Below are 18,915 nucleotides of genomic sequence, written 5' to 3' on the forward strand. Positions count from 1 at the left end.
TCTGAAAATGTATTTGAGATACAAATACGTATTTTGTATTTTGAAAATACATGAAAATACATTTTATAAAAACTTATAAAGAGCTGCAACGATTAGTCAATTCATAGATGAATTGCCAAATATTAAATTAATTGCCTATTTTGATGATCTATTAATCATTTAGAGACATTTCTTTAAGGAAAATGTCCCAATTCTCTGATTTCAGCTATTCAAAAGTGACATTTTCTGGTTTCCTTAGACAGTAAATCCTCTCTTTAGTCCTCTGTCACAGTATGTGTACTCCCTAACACACTGCAGTTCTTCCATTTTAGTTTTAGTTGTTTTTCAGTAGAACTAATTTCTCCTTCAGCTCAGCTGTTAATCACCTTCTGTGAGGGCTTTTGACTTAAAGGCAGCATTTCTGCATGTTAACCTCAAGTTTTGGAACTTTGACTATGTTTAGCCATAGATATCTGATATCATAACACAATATATATTAACTGAAATAGGTCAAAGGCATAGTAGGTCCCCTTTAAACAACTTCACATTCACCACCATGTCAGTAACTTGTCGTCACAGTATTTATTTAACGTGCAAACATATTTATACAACTAGAAAAGGTTACATTTCAGGAATTGAATGCCCTGATGCACATCCTGTCTAAGGTTGTGAAATTGTGAATCGGTGAGAGGAACGATGAGAAACTGCATCTCAAACAAAAAAGGCCTTCCATGAAATTGGACTCTTGTTCAAATCCTTACATCCTTAAAATGACTTCCCCTCCTTCTGCTTCATAAACAAAATCCAAAACAACCTGGCTATCTAGAACATAATTACTAAAGAACAATCACTCACTGAATACAACTTTCCACTATCAGCAGTGGTAACACCATTCTAGTGTCAAAATCTGCACAGCCATCATTATGCACAGTGAAGCTCAGACATCCTTGTAGCAACAGAAAGACATTTTTGATTTTCATTAGGGTACTTTGGTGTTCAGTTATAGTTTTTCAGTATAACTAATTTCTCCATCTATTCAAATCAGGTTTATGACAGTTAGTTGTTTTTCAGTACAACTAATTTCTCCTATTCAAATCAGGTTTCAGTTTAGTTCAGTTAGGTTTTTTTTCAGTACAACTTATTTCTCAATCTATTCATATCAGGTTTTAGTATAGTTCAGTTAGTTGTTTTTTTTCCAGTACAACTTATTTCTTCAGCTATTCGCATCAGGTTTCAGTTTAGTTCAGTTAGTTAGTTTTTCAATACAACTTCTTTCTCAATCTATTCTGAATCATATCAGCTTTCAGTTTAGTTCAGTTAGTTGTTTTTTCAACTTATTTCTCCATCTATTCATATCAGGTTTCAGTTTAGTTCACTTAGTTGTTTTTAGTACAACTAATTTCTCCATCTTTTCCCATCAGGTTTCAGTTCAGTTAGTTGTTTTTCAATACACCTTATTTCTCCATCTTTTCATATCAGGTTTCAGTTCAGTTTAGTTCACTTAGTTGTTTTTAGTACAACTAATTTCTCCATCTTTTCAGATCAGCTTTCAGTTCAGTTAGTTGTTTTTCAATGCACCTTATTTCTCCATCTTTTCATATCAGGTTTCAGTTCAGTTTAGTTCACTTAGTTGTTTTTAGTACAACTAATTTCTCTTATTCAAATCAGGTTTCAGTTCAGTCCAGTTAGTTGTTTTTTAGTACAAGTAATTTCTCTGTTTATTCATATCAGGTTTCAGTTTAGTTCACTTAGTTGTTTTTAGTACAACTAATTTCTCCATCTTTTCACATCAAGTTTCAGTTCAGTTAGTTGTTTTTCAATACACCTTATTTCTCCATCTTTTCATATCAGGTTTCAGTTCAGTTTAGTTCACTTAGTTGTTTTTAGTACAACTAATTTCTCCATCTTTAGTTTAAACCTGTGTCAATGTTTACATGTGTCAATTTGAGAATAAAAAGAAAAATGTATTTTATGTATTTGAAATACACAAAATACAAGATCTGAAAGTATCTTGATACAAATTACAACTCATTTTTCTCTGCCCAGCCAAATACAAATTACAAAATACAAAAAAGTAGTTGAAATACGTATTTCAAATACAAGTATTTCAAATACTGCCCATCTCGGTAGTGGCTAGTGCCTTCCTGTATGCTATTGTGTGCTGGGGCAGCAGGCTGAAGGCAGCGGACGCCAACACACTCAACAAACTGATCCGTAAGGCCAGGGACATTGTGGGGCTGGATCTGGGCTCTCTGACTGCGGTGTCAGAGAAAAGAACGTTGTCCAGGCTACGCTCCATCATGAGCAATGACTCGCACCCACTCCACGGCGTGCTAGTCAAACACAGGAGCACGTTCAGTGAGAGGCTGATCCCACCTAGATGCAATACGGAGAGGCACAGGAAATCATTCCTGCCTGTGGCCATTGGACTCTTTAACGCCTCTCTTAAAAGAGCACCTCGGAGACGCTCAGTCTCCCTGAGACTGAGCCAGCCGATAGGTTAACTGTGCCTGGCTGAGCCACGTGTAATGTAAGGGGCAAGCCGACTTAATATAAGTCCAGTGTGCAATAACTGCAATTGTCACGTAATGTACATCACTTACTCTACTTATTTTGCTTACTTTATACGTACTCTACTTTATTTTTGCTTTATTTTTGCTTACTTATCGCATTTTACTACTGTTTATTTTATGCTATGTTGTGTTCTGAGTGCGAGCTACTGTAACCTGTCCCAATTTCCCCCCGGGGATCATTAAAGTCTTTCTGATTCTGATTCTGATTCTGATAGGAACCTAGAACCCTGAAGTACTGACTGGTGTCTACTGGGATAGGAATCCTGAGGCACGAACTGGACTCTCACTCGGATAGGAACTCTGAGGTTATAACTGGGATATGAACCTAGAACCCTGAAGTACTGACTAGAGTCTAACTGGGATAGGAACCCTGAGGTACTAACTGGAGTCTAACTGGTATAGGAACCTAGAACCCTGAGGTACTGCCTGGAGTCTAACTGGGATAGAAACATAGAACCCTGAAGTACTGACTGGCATCGAACTAAGATAGGAACCCTGAGGTACTAACTGGAGTCTAAAGGTGCGTTCACACCGACCTATTAAAGTTAAAGCGGGCATCGAGTTTACATACAAAGTCAATGCAAATGAGCGATTGAGCGTATATTCGCACGGGATAAAAATCGCTGGTCGTCCGAGCGATAGTGACACATCGATCGCCCAAGATGAAATATCCCAACTCGAGCGAAATCTCGCTGGCAACAGTCGCTTGCTGCTCAACAATTATTGGCTGCCGTGTGAGTCAAGGATCACACTGGCTTGGAACAAACCGCTGGTTTATTAGTGTGGCAACAAACCGCATTGACAGCTGACATGAAGTGAAGTCTGTACTACAGGTATACTGTCTGGGATATAACTGGGATAAGAACCTAGAACCCTGAGGTACTGACCGGGGTTCTGTAGAAGTGGAAGACAGTTCCCTGCAGAGCGCAGCCCACGTATCCCTCGGTAGCGTCGGGGTCGTGGAGGAAGCGGACCTCCAGGGGAATGGCGCCCTCTTCCCCCAGATCGAGCGTCTGCAGCTTGCGGTGCGTGGTCCAGTCCCACACGTGCAGGGCACTGCCGTACTGACCTGAGACCAGACCAGAACCAAGAGAACCGTTGTGAGACGGGGTTTACGTTTAGAGTGTGACAATCGATTACCATATTTCCTCTAATATTGTCCCCGGTCTTTACTTAGCTCAGCTGCAGAGGGTAGCATGCCTTTATTAGCCTACATTAGAAACAGGCCTTTCTTTCTAATTGCCTGTTTCATTAGGTAGCCATTTCTTTGTCACTGCAATGCATTAGAATAATTATCGTAATCGACAATGGCATGTTTTAGAGCAGTGGTACCCACCCTTTTTTGTCTTCTGTACCCCTTGAGCTGTTTTGCCAGGCCATTAGTACCCCTCACTCAAGCGTGTTCTTTGCGGCACAAAGAAAACACTGTGGCTGCGGTGGATCCGCGGACGTACGAGTAGCCTAAATCAATGTTTCCAAACCAGGGGTACTTGAGCAGCTTGCAGGGGGTACTTGGAAAGATTGGGGATTACAATTTATTTATTTCCAAACTGATAAAAACAATATTCCAAGTAATTTCATAGGGCCCTCTTGGTAAAACTGACGACTTTTTCCAAATGAAAACTGTCAGAATTGTATTAAAGGGGAGTCATTCAAATGATTTCCATTTAATAATCAGATGTGTTAGAGGGGCCTGCTAAAAAGTTTATATGAGTTTAGTAGAACAAATTTAGGAGCATCATCAACACGCACGAGTGAGGGGGCACTATTGGCATGGCAAAACAGCTCAAGGCGTACATAAGACAAAAAAGGTTGGGAACCACTGGTACATCATATAAAATATATGTCGCTTTGATGAGGGTGGGTGGGGTGGGTTTATGCAGGATTTGTAAAGTTCTGTAAAGCTCTGTTTATTTCATAATAGGTGTATTGTATTGTTGCTTGAAATACTTTACTCTAAAGTCTACAACAAGTCTTGAAAGGGAAAAAAGAAAATACGGGTACACAATGTTCTATATCGACAGTACTGTATTGTATCATATATTTTTATACCAATAAAAACAGCTGGGGAAAAAAAATATATATATACAGTATATGTCGCTGAAGTGCTGGTGTTTGGGCTTGGCGTCTTTTTTCCTTTTCTCACCCTGAATCTGGAGGGACAACAACTTGACATTTGAGCCATTTATCCATGGTTGCTACTGTAGCTAGTTGATTTGTGCACAATTTTGACATGCGTGACAGTCACTTGAAATTACTTGGACTTTTTGTTTAATCATTTTGGAAATAAATTGTAATGTAAACCTGGTTGGGAAACATTGCTTTAAGTACAGACAGTAGACTGAAGTACAGACAGTAGGCTGAAGTACAGACAGTAGACTGAAGTACAGACAGGTAGGCTGAAGTACAGACAGTAGGATGAAGTACAGACAGTAGGATGAAGTACAGACAGTAGGATGAAGTACAGACAGTAGGCTGAAGTACAGACAGGTAGGCTGAAGTACAGACAGTAGACTGAAGTACAGAGAGTAGACTGAAGTACAGACAGGTAGGCTGAAGTACAGACAGGTTGGCTGAAGTACAGACAGTAGGATGAAGTACAGACAGTAGGCTGAAGTAGTGTTGGAGTACTCGAGACCGGTCTTGGTCTCGAGACCACATTTTGATGGTCTCGGTCTCGTCTCGGTCTCGCCCTCCATCGGTCTCGGTCTCGTCTCGGTCTCGGGCAAGCCGGACTCGGGATTTGATTTCAAGACCAGCCAAGACCACAACTGCAGTGCAGTGACATCATTACTTGCCTGTGTATATAATTTTTTTTACTGTGATTGGGTGTAAAAATCCCTCCTTCAATCGCAACCAATAACCTTGCAGTTTGAAAGTGTCTAACGCTGTAGCCACTCCCCTCACGTTCATGCACAAAGGAAGACAACACAGGTCAACAAGGTGGCTGGAGACAAACCACAAAGGGGGCGGAGTCATAGGTCATAAGGTGTTTTCATTCTGTCCACTGTGTTGAGCCTTTCTGAAGGTCAGTGATATGAAAGTGTTTCAGATCAAAGGATTACATTATGTCACTGAGTGTACTGTACAGCCATTTATATTTTACTATAATTCCTAAATATATGTAGGATAATAATTTATTTTGTTGTTAGCAGAGCAATAGTCTACTCTAAAGGTTAAATGGTCGCGTATAAATGGTCTTGAAAATGGTCTCGCATTTGTCTGGTCTTGGTCTTGGTCTCGCCCGCCGTCAGTCTTGGTCTTGTCTCGGTCTCGGGTTAGGTGGTCTCGACTCCAACACTAGGCTGAAGTACAGACAGGTAGGCTGAAGTACAGACAGTAGACTGAAGTACAGACAGGTAGGCTGAAGTACAGACAGTAGGCTGAAGTACAGACAGTAGACTGAAGTACAGACAGTAGACTGAAGTACAGACAGTAGGCTGAAGTACAGACAGTAGACTGAAGTACAGACAAACTGAAGTACAGACAGTAGGCTGAAGTACAGACAGTAGGCTGAAGTACAGACAAAATGAAGTACAGACAGTAGGCTGAAGTACAGACAGTAGACTGAAGTACAGACAAACTGAAGTACAGACAGGTAGGCTGAAGTACAGACAAACTGAAGTACAGACAGTAGGTTGAAGTACAGACATTAGGCTGAAGTACAGACAGTAGACTGAAGTACAGACAAACTGAAGTACAGACAGTAGGCTGAAGTACAGACAAACTGAAGTACAGACAGTAGGCTGAAGTACAGACACACTGAAGTACAGACAGTAGGCTGAAGTACAGAGAGTAGGCTGGAGTACAGACAGTAGGCTGAAGTACAGACAAACTGAAGTACAGACAGTAGGCTGGAGTACAGACAGTAGGCTGAAGTACAGAGAGTAGGCTGAAGTACAGACAGTAGGCTGAAGTACAGAGAGTAGGCTGGAGTACAGAGAGTAGGCTGAAGTACAGAGAGTAGGCTGGAGTACAGAGTAGGCTGGAGTACAGACAGTAGGCTGAAGTACAGACAGTAGGCTGGAGTACAGACAGTAGGCTGAAGTACAGACAAACTGAAGTACAGACAGTAGGCTGAAGTACAGACAGTAGGCTGAAGTACAGAGAGTAGGCTGAAGTACAGAGAGTAGGCTGGAGTACAGACAGTAGGCTGAAGTACAGACAGTAGGCTGAAGTACAGAGAGTAGGCTGGAGTACAGACAGTAGGCTGAAGTACAGACAGTAGGCTGAAGTACAGAGAGTAGGCTGGAGTACAGACAGTAGGCTGAAGTACAGACAGGTAGGCTGAGTTATGGGTAGGCGGGAGCATTGGTATAGAGCGGGAGCCAACACCTGTCAGTCTTGAGAGACTAGCGACTGGGGTCAGCATGGTGATGATGCCAGAGGAGTGACATAGAGGAGACTCGGGCACTCACCCTCCTTGACGTGGTTGGGGTCAAAGCCCCCGGCCAGGGCTTTGGGCGCGCCCCACTCCGTGCTGATCATCACGTTGTGTCTCGGCTGGTACCAGAAGTCATAGCCGAAGGGCGCTGCCTCGCCCGGGTGCTCCCAGTTCCCCACCACCTCAAACGTCTCGCCGTCCAGCAGCACGAACCCACCTGAGGGGCAGAGGGGGAAATAGTAGTGACAAACCCTACTAAAGCACAATTTCACTCAGACCAACACAAAAAAGATACATAAAAAGAGTGAAATGTTCTATGGTCTCCCCTGATTCTAAATATGGCAAATTCGCTTGGTTTGACGAAGTAAAACTATTTTTGTAAGCATTTTACGAAACATCTATGGAAAAATGAATGGCACTCTATAGCACAGTTGAATGATTTTGTAAATCACAGTAGCCTATGACTGAATATTGATCTGATTTCGAGAATATGGACGAGGCATTTGAATTCGATGGCCGCCTGTATTTATTTAACTCACATTATAGGGATTACAAACTGAAGATTGGGGGCAACGGGAGCTTTTATCTCTACCAATGTGACGGACGGATAGCAGGCAGAGAGAGGGAAAAACGGGATTTGTTTTCTCAAATAAAAACCTAACTTGAGTGGAAGCCTTTTCACCAGGGACTCTATATGATAACTAAAAGTGAGACCACCATCTATATAAAATTGAGTATATAAAATCTATCTATCTATAAAATTGAGGATGTGGACTTTGTTTGTTTCAAGTTCTTTTTTTTTTATATATATTTTTTATTAAGTTTTCAAAGATTCAAGCATTTTTACAACATAATTGAAGACATTTTTTCTTGTTTCCCCGCCCCCATGTACCCCCCCCCCCCCCCCCCACCCACCATTGTGCGGCAACGCCCAACGACAACACAACAAAAAGAAAAGAAAAGAAAAGAAAGAAAAAGAAAATAATAAAATAAAACACACATGCCTACATACACACATACACACACACACACACACACACACACACACACACACACACACACACAATAATACATTCATTAGGGATGCTCTATGATATTAACAGCAAATCACATCACCGTGCATCCCTACAAGAAACACTGTCCATCAAACAGTAGTACCCGAAGCTGCCCTTCTTGCCATAAAATCTATATGTGGTTGCCATATTTTTACAAAGTCCTGACTCTTATGTCTTATATTATAGTATATTTTATCTAATGGAACATAGCTAGAGATTTCATTTAACCAATGTGATATTGTAGGAGGGTAATCGGATTTCCAATGGATTGCAATACACTTCTTTGCAGCAATCAAAGCAAGATCAATATATTTTTTTTGAAATTCATTCCAAGGGTCCATATTGATTGTGCCTAAAAGACACAAGCGAGACGATTTTGTAATGTGAATGTTTAAACATAGTGCTATCGTGTCAATTACAGAGTTCCAAAATGTTAACAACAAATTACATGACCAAAACATATGGCAAAACTCCCCTTTCTGTTTTTTGCAGCGCCAGCACAAAAAGGACATTTCATTATTCATTTTATAAAGTTTTACCGGTGTATAATATGTTCTATGCAAAATTTTAAAAAGAAGGAGTTTGTGCCTCATATTGTAAGAACACTTATGAACTTTAAAACAAAAGAAAGACCAGTCCTCTTTACTTATATCCATGTCTAAATCCTTTTCCCATTTACACCTCGTAGCATCTGTACTTGTAGACAAACATTCAAGCAAAGATAAATAAACTTGAGAAATACATTTAGAACTTTGAACCTCCTTATTGATAAGGCATTCTATTTTGGAGGGCTTGGGTTCCTCAAGAGTGCCTTGAGTTGTCTGTATCATATGGCGGATTTGAAAAAATCGAAATAAATGTGTGGAAGGTAAATTATATTTTGACTTTAACTGAAGAAAGGAAACAAATGTACCACTGTCGTAAAGATGTGTTATTTCCCTTATCCCCTTGTCATACCAAGACTTGAAGGTGTCATCATTAAAACAAGATGTAAAATTGGGGTTTCTCCAGATAGGAGTATAGGGTGAAAGGTGTTCCTTGTGACCCATAAGTTTATGGGAGTTCTTCCATATCAGTAAACTATTAATAATAATAGGATTATTTGTGATTTGTTTAACCTGTTGTAAACCAATATAAGGCAGGTATCTCAGTTCATATGGTAAAATATCATAGGATTCCAGTCTAGACCATGCGCTAGATGAGCTAGAGAACCACTGCCTAATCTGGGTAAGTTGGGCAGCCAGAAAATAAATGTTAAGGTTTGGTAGGTTTAAGCCACCAGCAGTATATGGAAGTTGTAAGACCTGTTGGCTAATCCTTGGTGACTTACTCTCCCAAATGAAAGAGGAGAAGATGCTCTGCATCTTTTTGAAGAAAAGTAACGGAGGGGAAAATGGGAGGTTTTGAAACAAAAAAAGAAATTTGGGTAAAATAGACATCTTAATAATGTTGGTTCTGCCCATAAGAGATATAGGAAGTAGATTCATTCTTTTCAGATCATTTGTAACTTTCTCAATTAATGGAGAATAATTCAGGTGATAAATGTCTTCTATTTTGCTAGGAATGTATATGCCCAAATACTTCATATAATCTGGAGACCATTTCAAATTAAATTTGTCTCTTAAAGAGTCAAAGTTAAATTTGGAAATTGGCATAATTTCGGTTTTGGACTGGTTGACTTTGTAGCCCGATAGATCGCCAAACTGATCCAGTATTGTAAACAGGATTGGAATTGAGTACAAAGGGTCCCGTAAATAAAGTAAAATATCATCTGCATATAATGAAATAACATGATTTTCGCTTCCAATTTTAATGCCCTGTAGGTGATTATGTGATCTTATTATTGCAGCCAGAGCTTCAATAGCAAGAGCAAATAATGATGGAGACATCGGACAGCCTTGTCTTGTCCCTCGTGATAGCTTAAAGGGGGATGAGTGCTGAGTGTTTGTCTTAATAATTGCCATAGGGAGACTATAAATAATGCGAATCCAAGAAATAAAAATAGGTCCAAAATTAAATCTTGATAGAATGGCTATTAAGTATTCCCATTCTAATCTATCAAATGCTTTTTCAGCATCGATAGAAATAGCCACCATAGGAGTAGTACAGTCTTTAGTGTGAAACAAAATATCAAAATACCTACGTATATTGTCAGACAATAGACGACCCTGAACAAAACCTGTTTGGTCCGAATGAATAAGACTAGATACCACTGATTCAAGGCGTAAAGTTAGAATTTTAGTGATGATCTTATAATCGACATTTAGCTGTTTCAAGTTCTGTGTTCGGCCACAGCTATGCCGTTTTACCTGCGATCGGGCTGAAACCTTCAGGATGTATAAAGGGCACCCATGCGGGTGAGCTGACGGAGCTGGAATTTTTAATTGTCATCAGTGATGATGTCATCAGTGATGATGTAATTAGCGATGATGTCAAAAGTGATAAGTCATAAGGGCGCGCGCACACACACACACACACACACACACACACACACACACACACACACACACACACACACACGAGGAGGCATTGTGACAAGACTGATCAGTGATGTGATAGGGGGGCACACCCACACACAAGGAGGCATTGTGACACGACTGATGCGATAACATTTAGTGAGCAACACACACACACCCGCACGTGCCAATAGCACAGGCGGGGCCGAGCTACAGGCGAGCCACACCGCCACACCGGCCACACCGGCCACCGCCACTGTTGTCAAAAAGGCCCAACAGCGAATACACGGACTCAAGCGCCTGAAGAAATTTGGGCTAAGGAAAGAAATCCTCAGGGACTTCTACAGAGGCACCATTGAAAGCCTGCTGACTGGCGGCTTCACCACCTGGTACGGGAACTGTACCACCATGGACCGTAGGGCGCTACGGAGAGTGAGACGCGCGGCCCAGCACGTAACAGGATGTGAGTTGCCAGATCTGCATGAACTGTATAAACAGCGGTGCCTCAGGAGGTCCCTGAAGATCATCAAAGACACAAACCATCCCCACAACAGCCTGTTCTCCCTGTTACCCTCAGGGAGAAGATACAGGGTTCCGAAAGCACGCACAAATCGCTTGAGGAACAGTTTCTTCCCGCAGGCCACGAGACTCCTTAACATACACAAATAGTGTAGTAGCCGTACTGTACCATACTGTAGCTGCTACCATTACGTATGTCTAATGTTTAATTGTATGTTTAATAAGGAATATGCTATTTGCACCTGTATGTCAAATACGCCGAATTTAAAACGCCGAGTTTAATTGTATGTTTAATAAGGAATATGCTATTTGCACCTGTATGTCAAATACGCCGAATTTAAAATGTTTAAGCACGTCTAAAGTATGCACACGACACGTGCACCTATGTGCAGTGAATATGCCACTGTCTCTGACTTGTCTTATCACTATACTGCCTTATTGCTTGTTGTGTCTCTTGTTGTTTTTGCACTCATATGCCCTGTTATATTTGTACTATGTTGTAAACGGAGTCCACAGCACAAGAATTTCACACGTGATACTTGTACCATGGAGTGACAATAAAAATCTTGAATCTTGAGATGCCTAGTCTATTAAAAAACAAAGTCTTGTCAGTCAGGTCTCACCCTTGCCGTTGCCACTGGGGTCGCCCATGCAGCTGATCATGATGTGTCCGCTGCCCAGGCAGTGAGAGGTGTGGGGGTTCGCCAGGCCGCACTTCCAGAACAGCTCAGTGGGCTCCACCATCTATAACACAGCCAGGGGAGGGGGAATGGAGCTTAACCCTGCATTCTTTCTAATGGCCTGCAGGGGCAACTCCACTGACTGCAAAAATAAGTCTGATTGCATGGAAGAGAAAATGACCCTACTTCTCACTTGATTTATGTGACTGACAGTGTCTTTAAGAAACTCTTTAAAGTCCTCCTCTCTACTCTTAATAGTATTCTACCTTAGGAGTTCCCTTAAGGGCTAAGATGCTTTGTGAATAGCTTTAATCTTTATTAGTATTTAGTCTTATTTTTAAGGGTAAATTCTTAGAAAGCTTCATCGATCTCAGAGTTTAAGAAGTTACAGGACGGACAACCCCGTCGTTAATTGCCACAAAGCACCAATTTTTTTTTTTTTTTTTTTTTAAAGAAACACAAAAAAAACAAAAAGACAGGCTCAGACACAAGAAAAGAAACAAAACAAAAACATACATACATAATGAACATTCAATATTACAGTGGTGCTACCAGCCATGTAAGGTGCTTACGTGCTTGTAAGCGATGTACTTGAGATCTCCTGCAAGGGGTCTATAGGAAACCAGCCGGACGAGTCACCCGTTGCCCCTAACCTCATCGAGGTAGGCTTAAAACGGGTCCCATATAGTTAGACATTTTCTAAGTGAGTTGGTTCTCAGGAACCTGAGTCTCTCCATCCGGATAACAGAGACCATGTCCATCATCCACAATTGGAAAGAGGGTGAAGAGGGGGACTTCCATTCCTTAAGAATTAGTTTTTTGGCAACAGTTGTCCCCAGTGTCAGAGATTGTTGCACAGCAGTAGTGAAGTTCAGAGAGGACTCCGAGCAGCCGGAGATGGCGAGTTCTGCCTCTGGCTGAAGGGTTATTACTTAGGCCTTAAGAGTACCAGTCAAATATTTTGGCCCAGAATCCTGCCAGTGAAGGGCAGAACCAGAAGGCATGAGACAGAGTGCCCTCCGATACCTGACATCTGTCACACAGTGGAGAGACAGAGGGGTAAATCTTTTGCTTAGAATAGTGAAGACGATGGGTGACTTTAAATTGGATCAGCTGGTGTCTACTATTAACTGAGTAGAGCTGCACCACAGACAAACTCCTATCCCATACAATATCACATAACTCAATGCCAAGTTCCACCTGCTATGCTTCTCTAATCCTCTCAGTAGAGGCCGTGATGCAGTTGTCAAACAAACATACAAACCTAGAAATTAGATGCTTAGAGTGAGGAGGGCTCAGCAAAACATTGAAGAAAGCATGTTCGTCTGGGAGTGTTTCAAAGGTATTCAAAGCACCAATGATTGATTCATTTTATTTACGTGTCATGCACTCTAGGTGCCCCCATGGGTTTACAAGACACAACAGTAAAACATCAACAGTAAACAACACAGCAATGGTACATTTGAAATATAATACGCAAGACAGCAATGGGCAGGACAGCAATATAAAAAGGTAATACATCAATTTCTAAATAGAAGGTTCTGTCTTTGTTCCCATGCTTGAAAAATAAAATTTGTAATGAGGAAGATTCCCTTCCTGAAACATAACTCATGCTTCTCAGTCGTCCAACTCAAAGAAGTCAACATAGATAGAGGACATTTTACTAAAGAGTACATCCCTTGCGTCATCATAAGCAGTGCAGTAAAACAGGAAATTAACCTAATTTTCAATTTTGTGTAGCTCACAAAGTAAGCATAGTCTTTCTTCTTCAGGGGTAGCCTTAAATCTACCGGTTTCTAGTGCTAAGGGAAGGGTTCCTGATCGTAACTGAGCACACAGACATCTTTTCAACCTATATACCTACCCAACCTAGACTTACAGGTGTCACAAAGTAACCGGTTATGAAAGATAAACGATAATTCGTTCAAATCAAGAAGGGATTTCACTTCATTGGCCCAGGGGTGTCCATGGGCGATGTCCCAATTAAATATATTTTTAGTGAGTCTCTGATCAGACATTCTCACCAATCTATTCCAGAGCCGCAGTATTTGACCTTTGTGTCTGATGTTTGTGGGTTCCCATCCCATATCACCACTCATGGCCAGGATTGGAGTGAGTTTATGAACTCCTAGAGAATAGCGGATGACTCTTTGGTGCAGTGTTACAGCTTGGATGATCCCGGAAGCCCCAAACACCAGAAGCATAATCCAACACAGGACAGACACATGAGTTATACAATTGTGTGTAAGTATCAAAACCCAGGTTACCACAATGTTTAACTTTGTTCAGTACAGAGCCCAATGCTCTGCCCGCTGATTGAGCTAGCACATTGACTCCCTCCTTAAAGGTCATATGCTCATCCAGCGTCAAGCCCAAATATTTATAGTGAACCGTATATGATAGCACTACTGAACCAACATTAAAAACAAAAGAGCTCCTCACCCTTGAAGTGGGTCTAAAATGTACTATTTGTGTTTTGTCTTGATTTATCATAAGTACATAGACACACACACACACAAATGATTAGAGGCACCGTGAAATTTGTCCTCCACGTTTGACCCATCCTGGCTCGTCCTCCTCCATGGTCAGGCCAGGAGCGCCCGGGGACCAACTTCTTCCAACCGCCGCAGGTCAGATGGCCATCTTCTGCATGCGTTTAGTGGGCGTCCATACTGATGTTATATGGAAGAAACCGCAGGGGAGCACGGGGGAGAATGTAAACTCCACACAGGAAGTAGTGTACTTTCTTATAGTTTCACCACTCGGACCAACTCTTAGCAGGAGCAAGCTTTAGGGCCAAGATCAGTGTTGCAACCTTGAAACAGACTTGGACAGGATTCGTTTTCTGTTCTGGCAACTTTATTCTCCCCGGCGCTGTATTATTTTTTGACTTTCTTTTCTGAAGCCACCGGACATGGAGATTCACAGCAAGGCAAGTATTTTCAACACAACTCACGTTCTCAGTCTCGCGATAACATAATGATCACATTGCTTGGTTTTTAAAGTGACAGTACGTTTTCCTCAGGTCACTATGAATTTAACAAAACAACCAAATAGTGTATCCTAGTGAAATAAACAATGAAATAAACCAATTACTTTTACTCTTGTCTGTTATTTCTTTCTTATCGATGTTCTACTTTATACAATGTGCATATCAATTCCAGCCTGCAACACCCTCCCCCACTAAAAAAAATAAAATGTTGCCAATAACATTTTCTTTTTCTCACAATAAACAACATTTACAGAACTGACGCATTAGGAAAGGTGAGTATACAGGTGAGTATTTTAGAACAGTCTCTTAGCACAGGTTACTCAATGTCATTTTTCTTTACTTCTGTCATTCTTTAGCTTAGTCTTCACTCGTTTCCATGACATTAATAATAATAATACAAGACTAAATTCTGTAGTCCATTAGTATTGAGAGGTGGATTGTCCATTGGAATGTTGGGGGGCCCTCCCATATCTTCCGGCTTCGACAAGGAAATTACCACAAACACCTCACATTATGTCTGTACATTTTGTATGTCATGTCTTCAGTTTAACTGATACTCAAATAGATAAATTCTACTTAATATCACATTACCATGTGACCTTAGATGTCAATTAGTAACTTCTGTATGTGCTCATTCTCATCAAAATAAGATGCTTAGAATTATTTACTGTAACTTTACCATATCACTTCACCTTGAACTATAAAATGTGTCAATATGATTTATTTTTTTATTTTTTATATGTGTGCATTATTTATTTTCAAAGGATATAGAGTGGAGATCTGGTGGGTCTGATGGAGGGTCACAGCCGGTCACTGGAGATCTTCCCAGTGTTGTTTCTTCAACACCCATCCTGCAGGTTCTCACGGACTGGTATGTCGGCTGTCCAAGCTGATCGTATGTATACATACGTCTGGGCTGTCGGACTCTTACAGGTCTCTCCCGCCGTGCTTCAGCTTCTATCTGCTCATCCTCAGATCCTGATCTGTGTCCTTCATCGGAATCCTCTGAATCATGTACATCATCCTCTTGTATTTCTTCCAGATTCTCCTCGAACACAGGTGCATTTTCAGGTTCCTTCCTCTGTACCTCTGTCCTGGGATGAAATTCCTCTGCTCCGACATTGAGGTGAGGTCCTGCTCTCCTCTCTGTTGTCCAAATGCTGTATTCATCTTCACTGGAGCTGTCTGTATTAGTTAGGTGAGTATCATGTTTTTGTCTCTTGTTTTTTGTGATTTTCTCCGCCTTGTTTTTCTTCTCTTTCTCTTTCTCTTTCAGGTGAGTATTGTTGGTGTTTGGCTTGTCAATCAGATAGGGGCAAGGTAATAGAAGATTTCGATGTAGCACTCGTGTTCTCCCTTTCCCTTCCAGAGGTTCGACCACGTATACTGGACTATCAGGGCCTCTTCTTCCTTTGATGACATGCGTCTGGTTTTCCCAATAGCTACGCAGCTTTCCTGGGCCGCCTCTAGCTGATAGGTTCCTTACCAGAACATGATCTCCGGGTTCAAGTACAGAGCTCCATACACGCTGGTTATAGTTTTTCTGTCCCCTCACTGCTGCTTTCTTTAGGTTTCTCATTGCTATAGAGTATGCCTCCTGCATGGTTTCTCTCCATGTCTCTGCATATCCAGCATGTGAGCGTTTTCCTCTTGCATCCTTTGATGGGAACATCAGATCAATTGGCAGGGTGGGTTCACGACCGAACAGAAGGAAGAATGGTGAAAATCCTGTCGCCTCGTGCACAGTTGAATTGTAAGCATGTACCACTTTGTTAAGGTGCTCTTTCCAGGTTGACTTCTGAGTCTCTTCCAGTGTGCGTAACATACTCAAAATTGTCCTGTTGAAGGGTTCCGCAGGATTTCCCTGAGGGTGGTACGGGGAAGTGCGTGAATGCTTAATTCCACTGTAGCTCTGGAGTTTGTGAAAGAGGTCATTTTCAAATTCCCTTCCTTGATCGTGATGTATCTTTGATGGGAAACCAAAGCGCATGATGAAATCATCAAAGATCTTCCTGGCTGCTGTCTTTCCTGATTTATTTCTGGTTGCATATGCCTGGGCATATTTTGTAAAATGGTCCACAACCACGAGTATGTATTCTTCACCCCCTCTGCTTTTCTCGAGGTGCAGATAGTCGATTGAAATCATTTCGAATGGGGCTGATGTCTCAATGCTCTGTATAGGTGTTCTGGTGACACGGTTGGGTTTCTTTTGTTTAACACAGCGACACACCTTGGTTACATAGTGCTCCATTTCCGCACCCATTTTGGGCCAGAAGAAACGCTTCCGGGCGAGGTTAATCATTCGATTAGCACCTAGGTGTCCCATTTCCTCGTGCAGGTGTGTGTAGATGACATGTTTCAGTGACTCAGGAATCACTAACTGGTTTCTCGATGCTGCTTCTCTTCGTAGGATTCCATCTCCATCTATCTTTAAGCGGGGCCATTCTCTGAGGAGTTGTCTGACAGTTACTGACTCCATTAGCTTATCTTTGTGTCTCAAACGATTGTGATTTCTTTTCAGGGTCATCACTCTGCTAATTACTGGATCTGTGTTTTGTGCATTTCTGATGCTCTCCACTGTCAAAGGTTGAATTGGGTCTCCGACACTGTTCTCTTCAGGCAGTGCATCCATGTTGCATGTTACTGCTGATATCCAGTCTATTTCTCCTCTCCTTGACACTTTCAGCGCTTCTCCCACAGATTCCAACTCATCCGGCTGACACTCTCCTGTGCACTCCTGCATGATCTCTTCAATGGATTTTGGTCTCCTCGATAGGAAGTCTGCATCGCTATTTGCTGAACCAGGTCTGTATTTCAGTGTGAATCGGTAATCTGCGAGCTCAGCCACCCAACGGTGTCCCACAGCATTGAGTTTTGCAGTCTTGGTGACATAGGTTAACGGATTATTATCGCTGTACACTGTGAAATGGGGTGCGTGAAACAGATAGTCCCGAAAACGCTCTGTGACAGCCCATTTCAGAGCTAGGAATTCCAGCTTACCGGAGTGCAGCTTATAATTCCTCTCTGCTGGGTTCAGTGTCCTGGATCCAAAAGCGATGATCCTCAGTATCCCTTCTTGACGCTGATACAAAACCGCTCCCAGGCCCTCCTCTGAGGCATCAGTGTGTAACACGAACGGCTTTTCTAGGTCAGGATATGCCATGACAGGTGGGCTTGACAGTTGGTCTACTAGATTTCCCACGATCGCTTTGTGAGTTTCAGTCCATTCAACTGGATAAGATGGTGGTAGTTGAGCTGACTGACGACCACCCTTCTTTTTCTTTACATGCTTTTTTTGTTCAGTCTCTGGTTTTGCTACAAGTGCATATAGCGGTTTTGCTAGTCTGGAGAAGTCAGCGACATAGGTCCGATAATAACTGAGAAAACCCATTAATTTTCTCACCTCACGAACATTGACTGGTGTCTCGTGTTTCAGGGCTTGCACTGCTTCTGCTTCCTTGGGGTTCATTCTGTAGCCTTCTGCTGAGATGACACGGCCAACATAACAGACCTCTCGTTTGAAAAAGTCACACTTTTTTGGTCGTAGTTTGATACCACATTGCTTTTGTCGTTTGAGCACTTTTCCGACGTTTTGTACGTGTTGGTCAAAGTTATGACTAAACACAAGCACATCATCAAGATAGGGAACGCAGATTTGATCCCTAAGGTCTCGCAGTGATCCCTCCATGTAGCGTTGAAAAGCCGCCGGCGCATTGGTAAGGCCGAACGGGATCCTGACCCATTCGTATAACCCCCATGGTGTTATAAATGCTGTACATGCTCTGCTTCTCTCGCTCACAAAGCCCTGATGATAAGCCTTGCCCTGGTCAAGGACTGTAAACCAGGAGTTGCCCCCCAAGTTGTCGAGCATCTCCTGTATTCTCGGGATTGGATGTCGATCAGGTATTGTCTTCTCGTTCAGTTTTCTGTAGTCTATACACAAGCGCAAACTTCCATCTTTTTTTCTGACACACACTACTGGTGAAGAGTATGGTGATTTTGATTCCTGGATCAAGCCTTGGCTTAGGAGGTCATTTATGTGATTTTTTACTTCTTGGTAGAGGTGTCGAGGAATGGCATTGTATGTTTTCTGAACAGGGATGTTATCTTTTAAATTAATGTCCATTTGTAGGTCAGGTATACATCCTGTGTCCCAATCATTCTTAGCAAACACGTCACACTCCTTTCTAAGCATCTGTTGTACCTGCTGTTGTTGGTCCTCGGACAGATGACTCAGGTCCACTGGAGGGTCCCATGGCTCCTCTCCTGTTGCTTGG

The 18,915-nt window shown here is 41.9% G+C and overlaps 1 protein-coding gene across 1 annotated transcript in view; it reads right to left on the reverse strand.

Annotated features, from left to right (window-relative positions):
- The window catches only part of LOC310790718 (methanethiol oxidase-like), an 80,591-nt gene that overhangs the window by 12,098 nt on the left and 49,578 nt on the right, over positions 1-18,915 (reverse strand). Inside the window, exons 5-7 of the mRNA XM_083652457.1 lie at positions 11,590-11,710; positions 6,971-7,153; positions 3,440-3,621 (exon numbers count right to left, since the gene is read on the reverse strand). Coding sequence (XP_083508583.1) covers positions 3,440-3,621; positions 6,971-7,153; positions 11,590-11,710 — 486 coding nt within the window. The remainder of the gene's footprint in view (positions 1-3,439; positions 3,622-6,970; positions 7,154-11,589; positions 11,711-18,915) is intronic.

This window comes from Poromitra crassiceps (genome assembly GCF_964638095.1).
Source record: "Poromitra crassiceps genome assembly, chromosome: 15".
Taxonomy (NCBI): Eukaryota; Metazoa; Chordata; class Actinopteri; order Beryciformes; family Melamphaidae; genus Poromitra; species Poromitra crassiceps.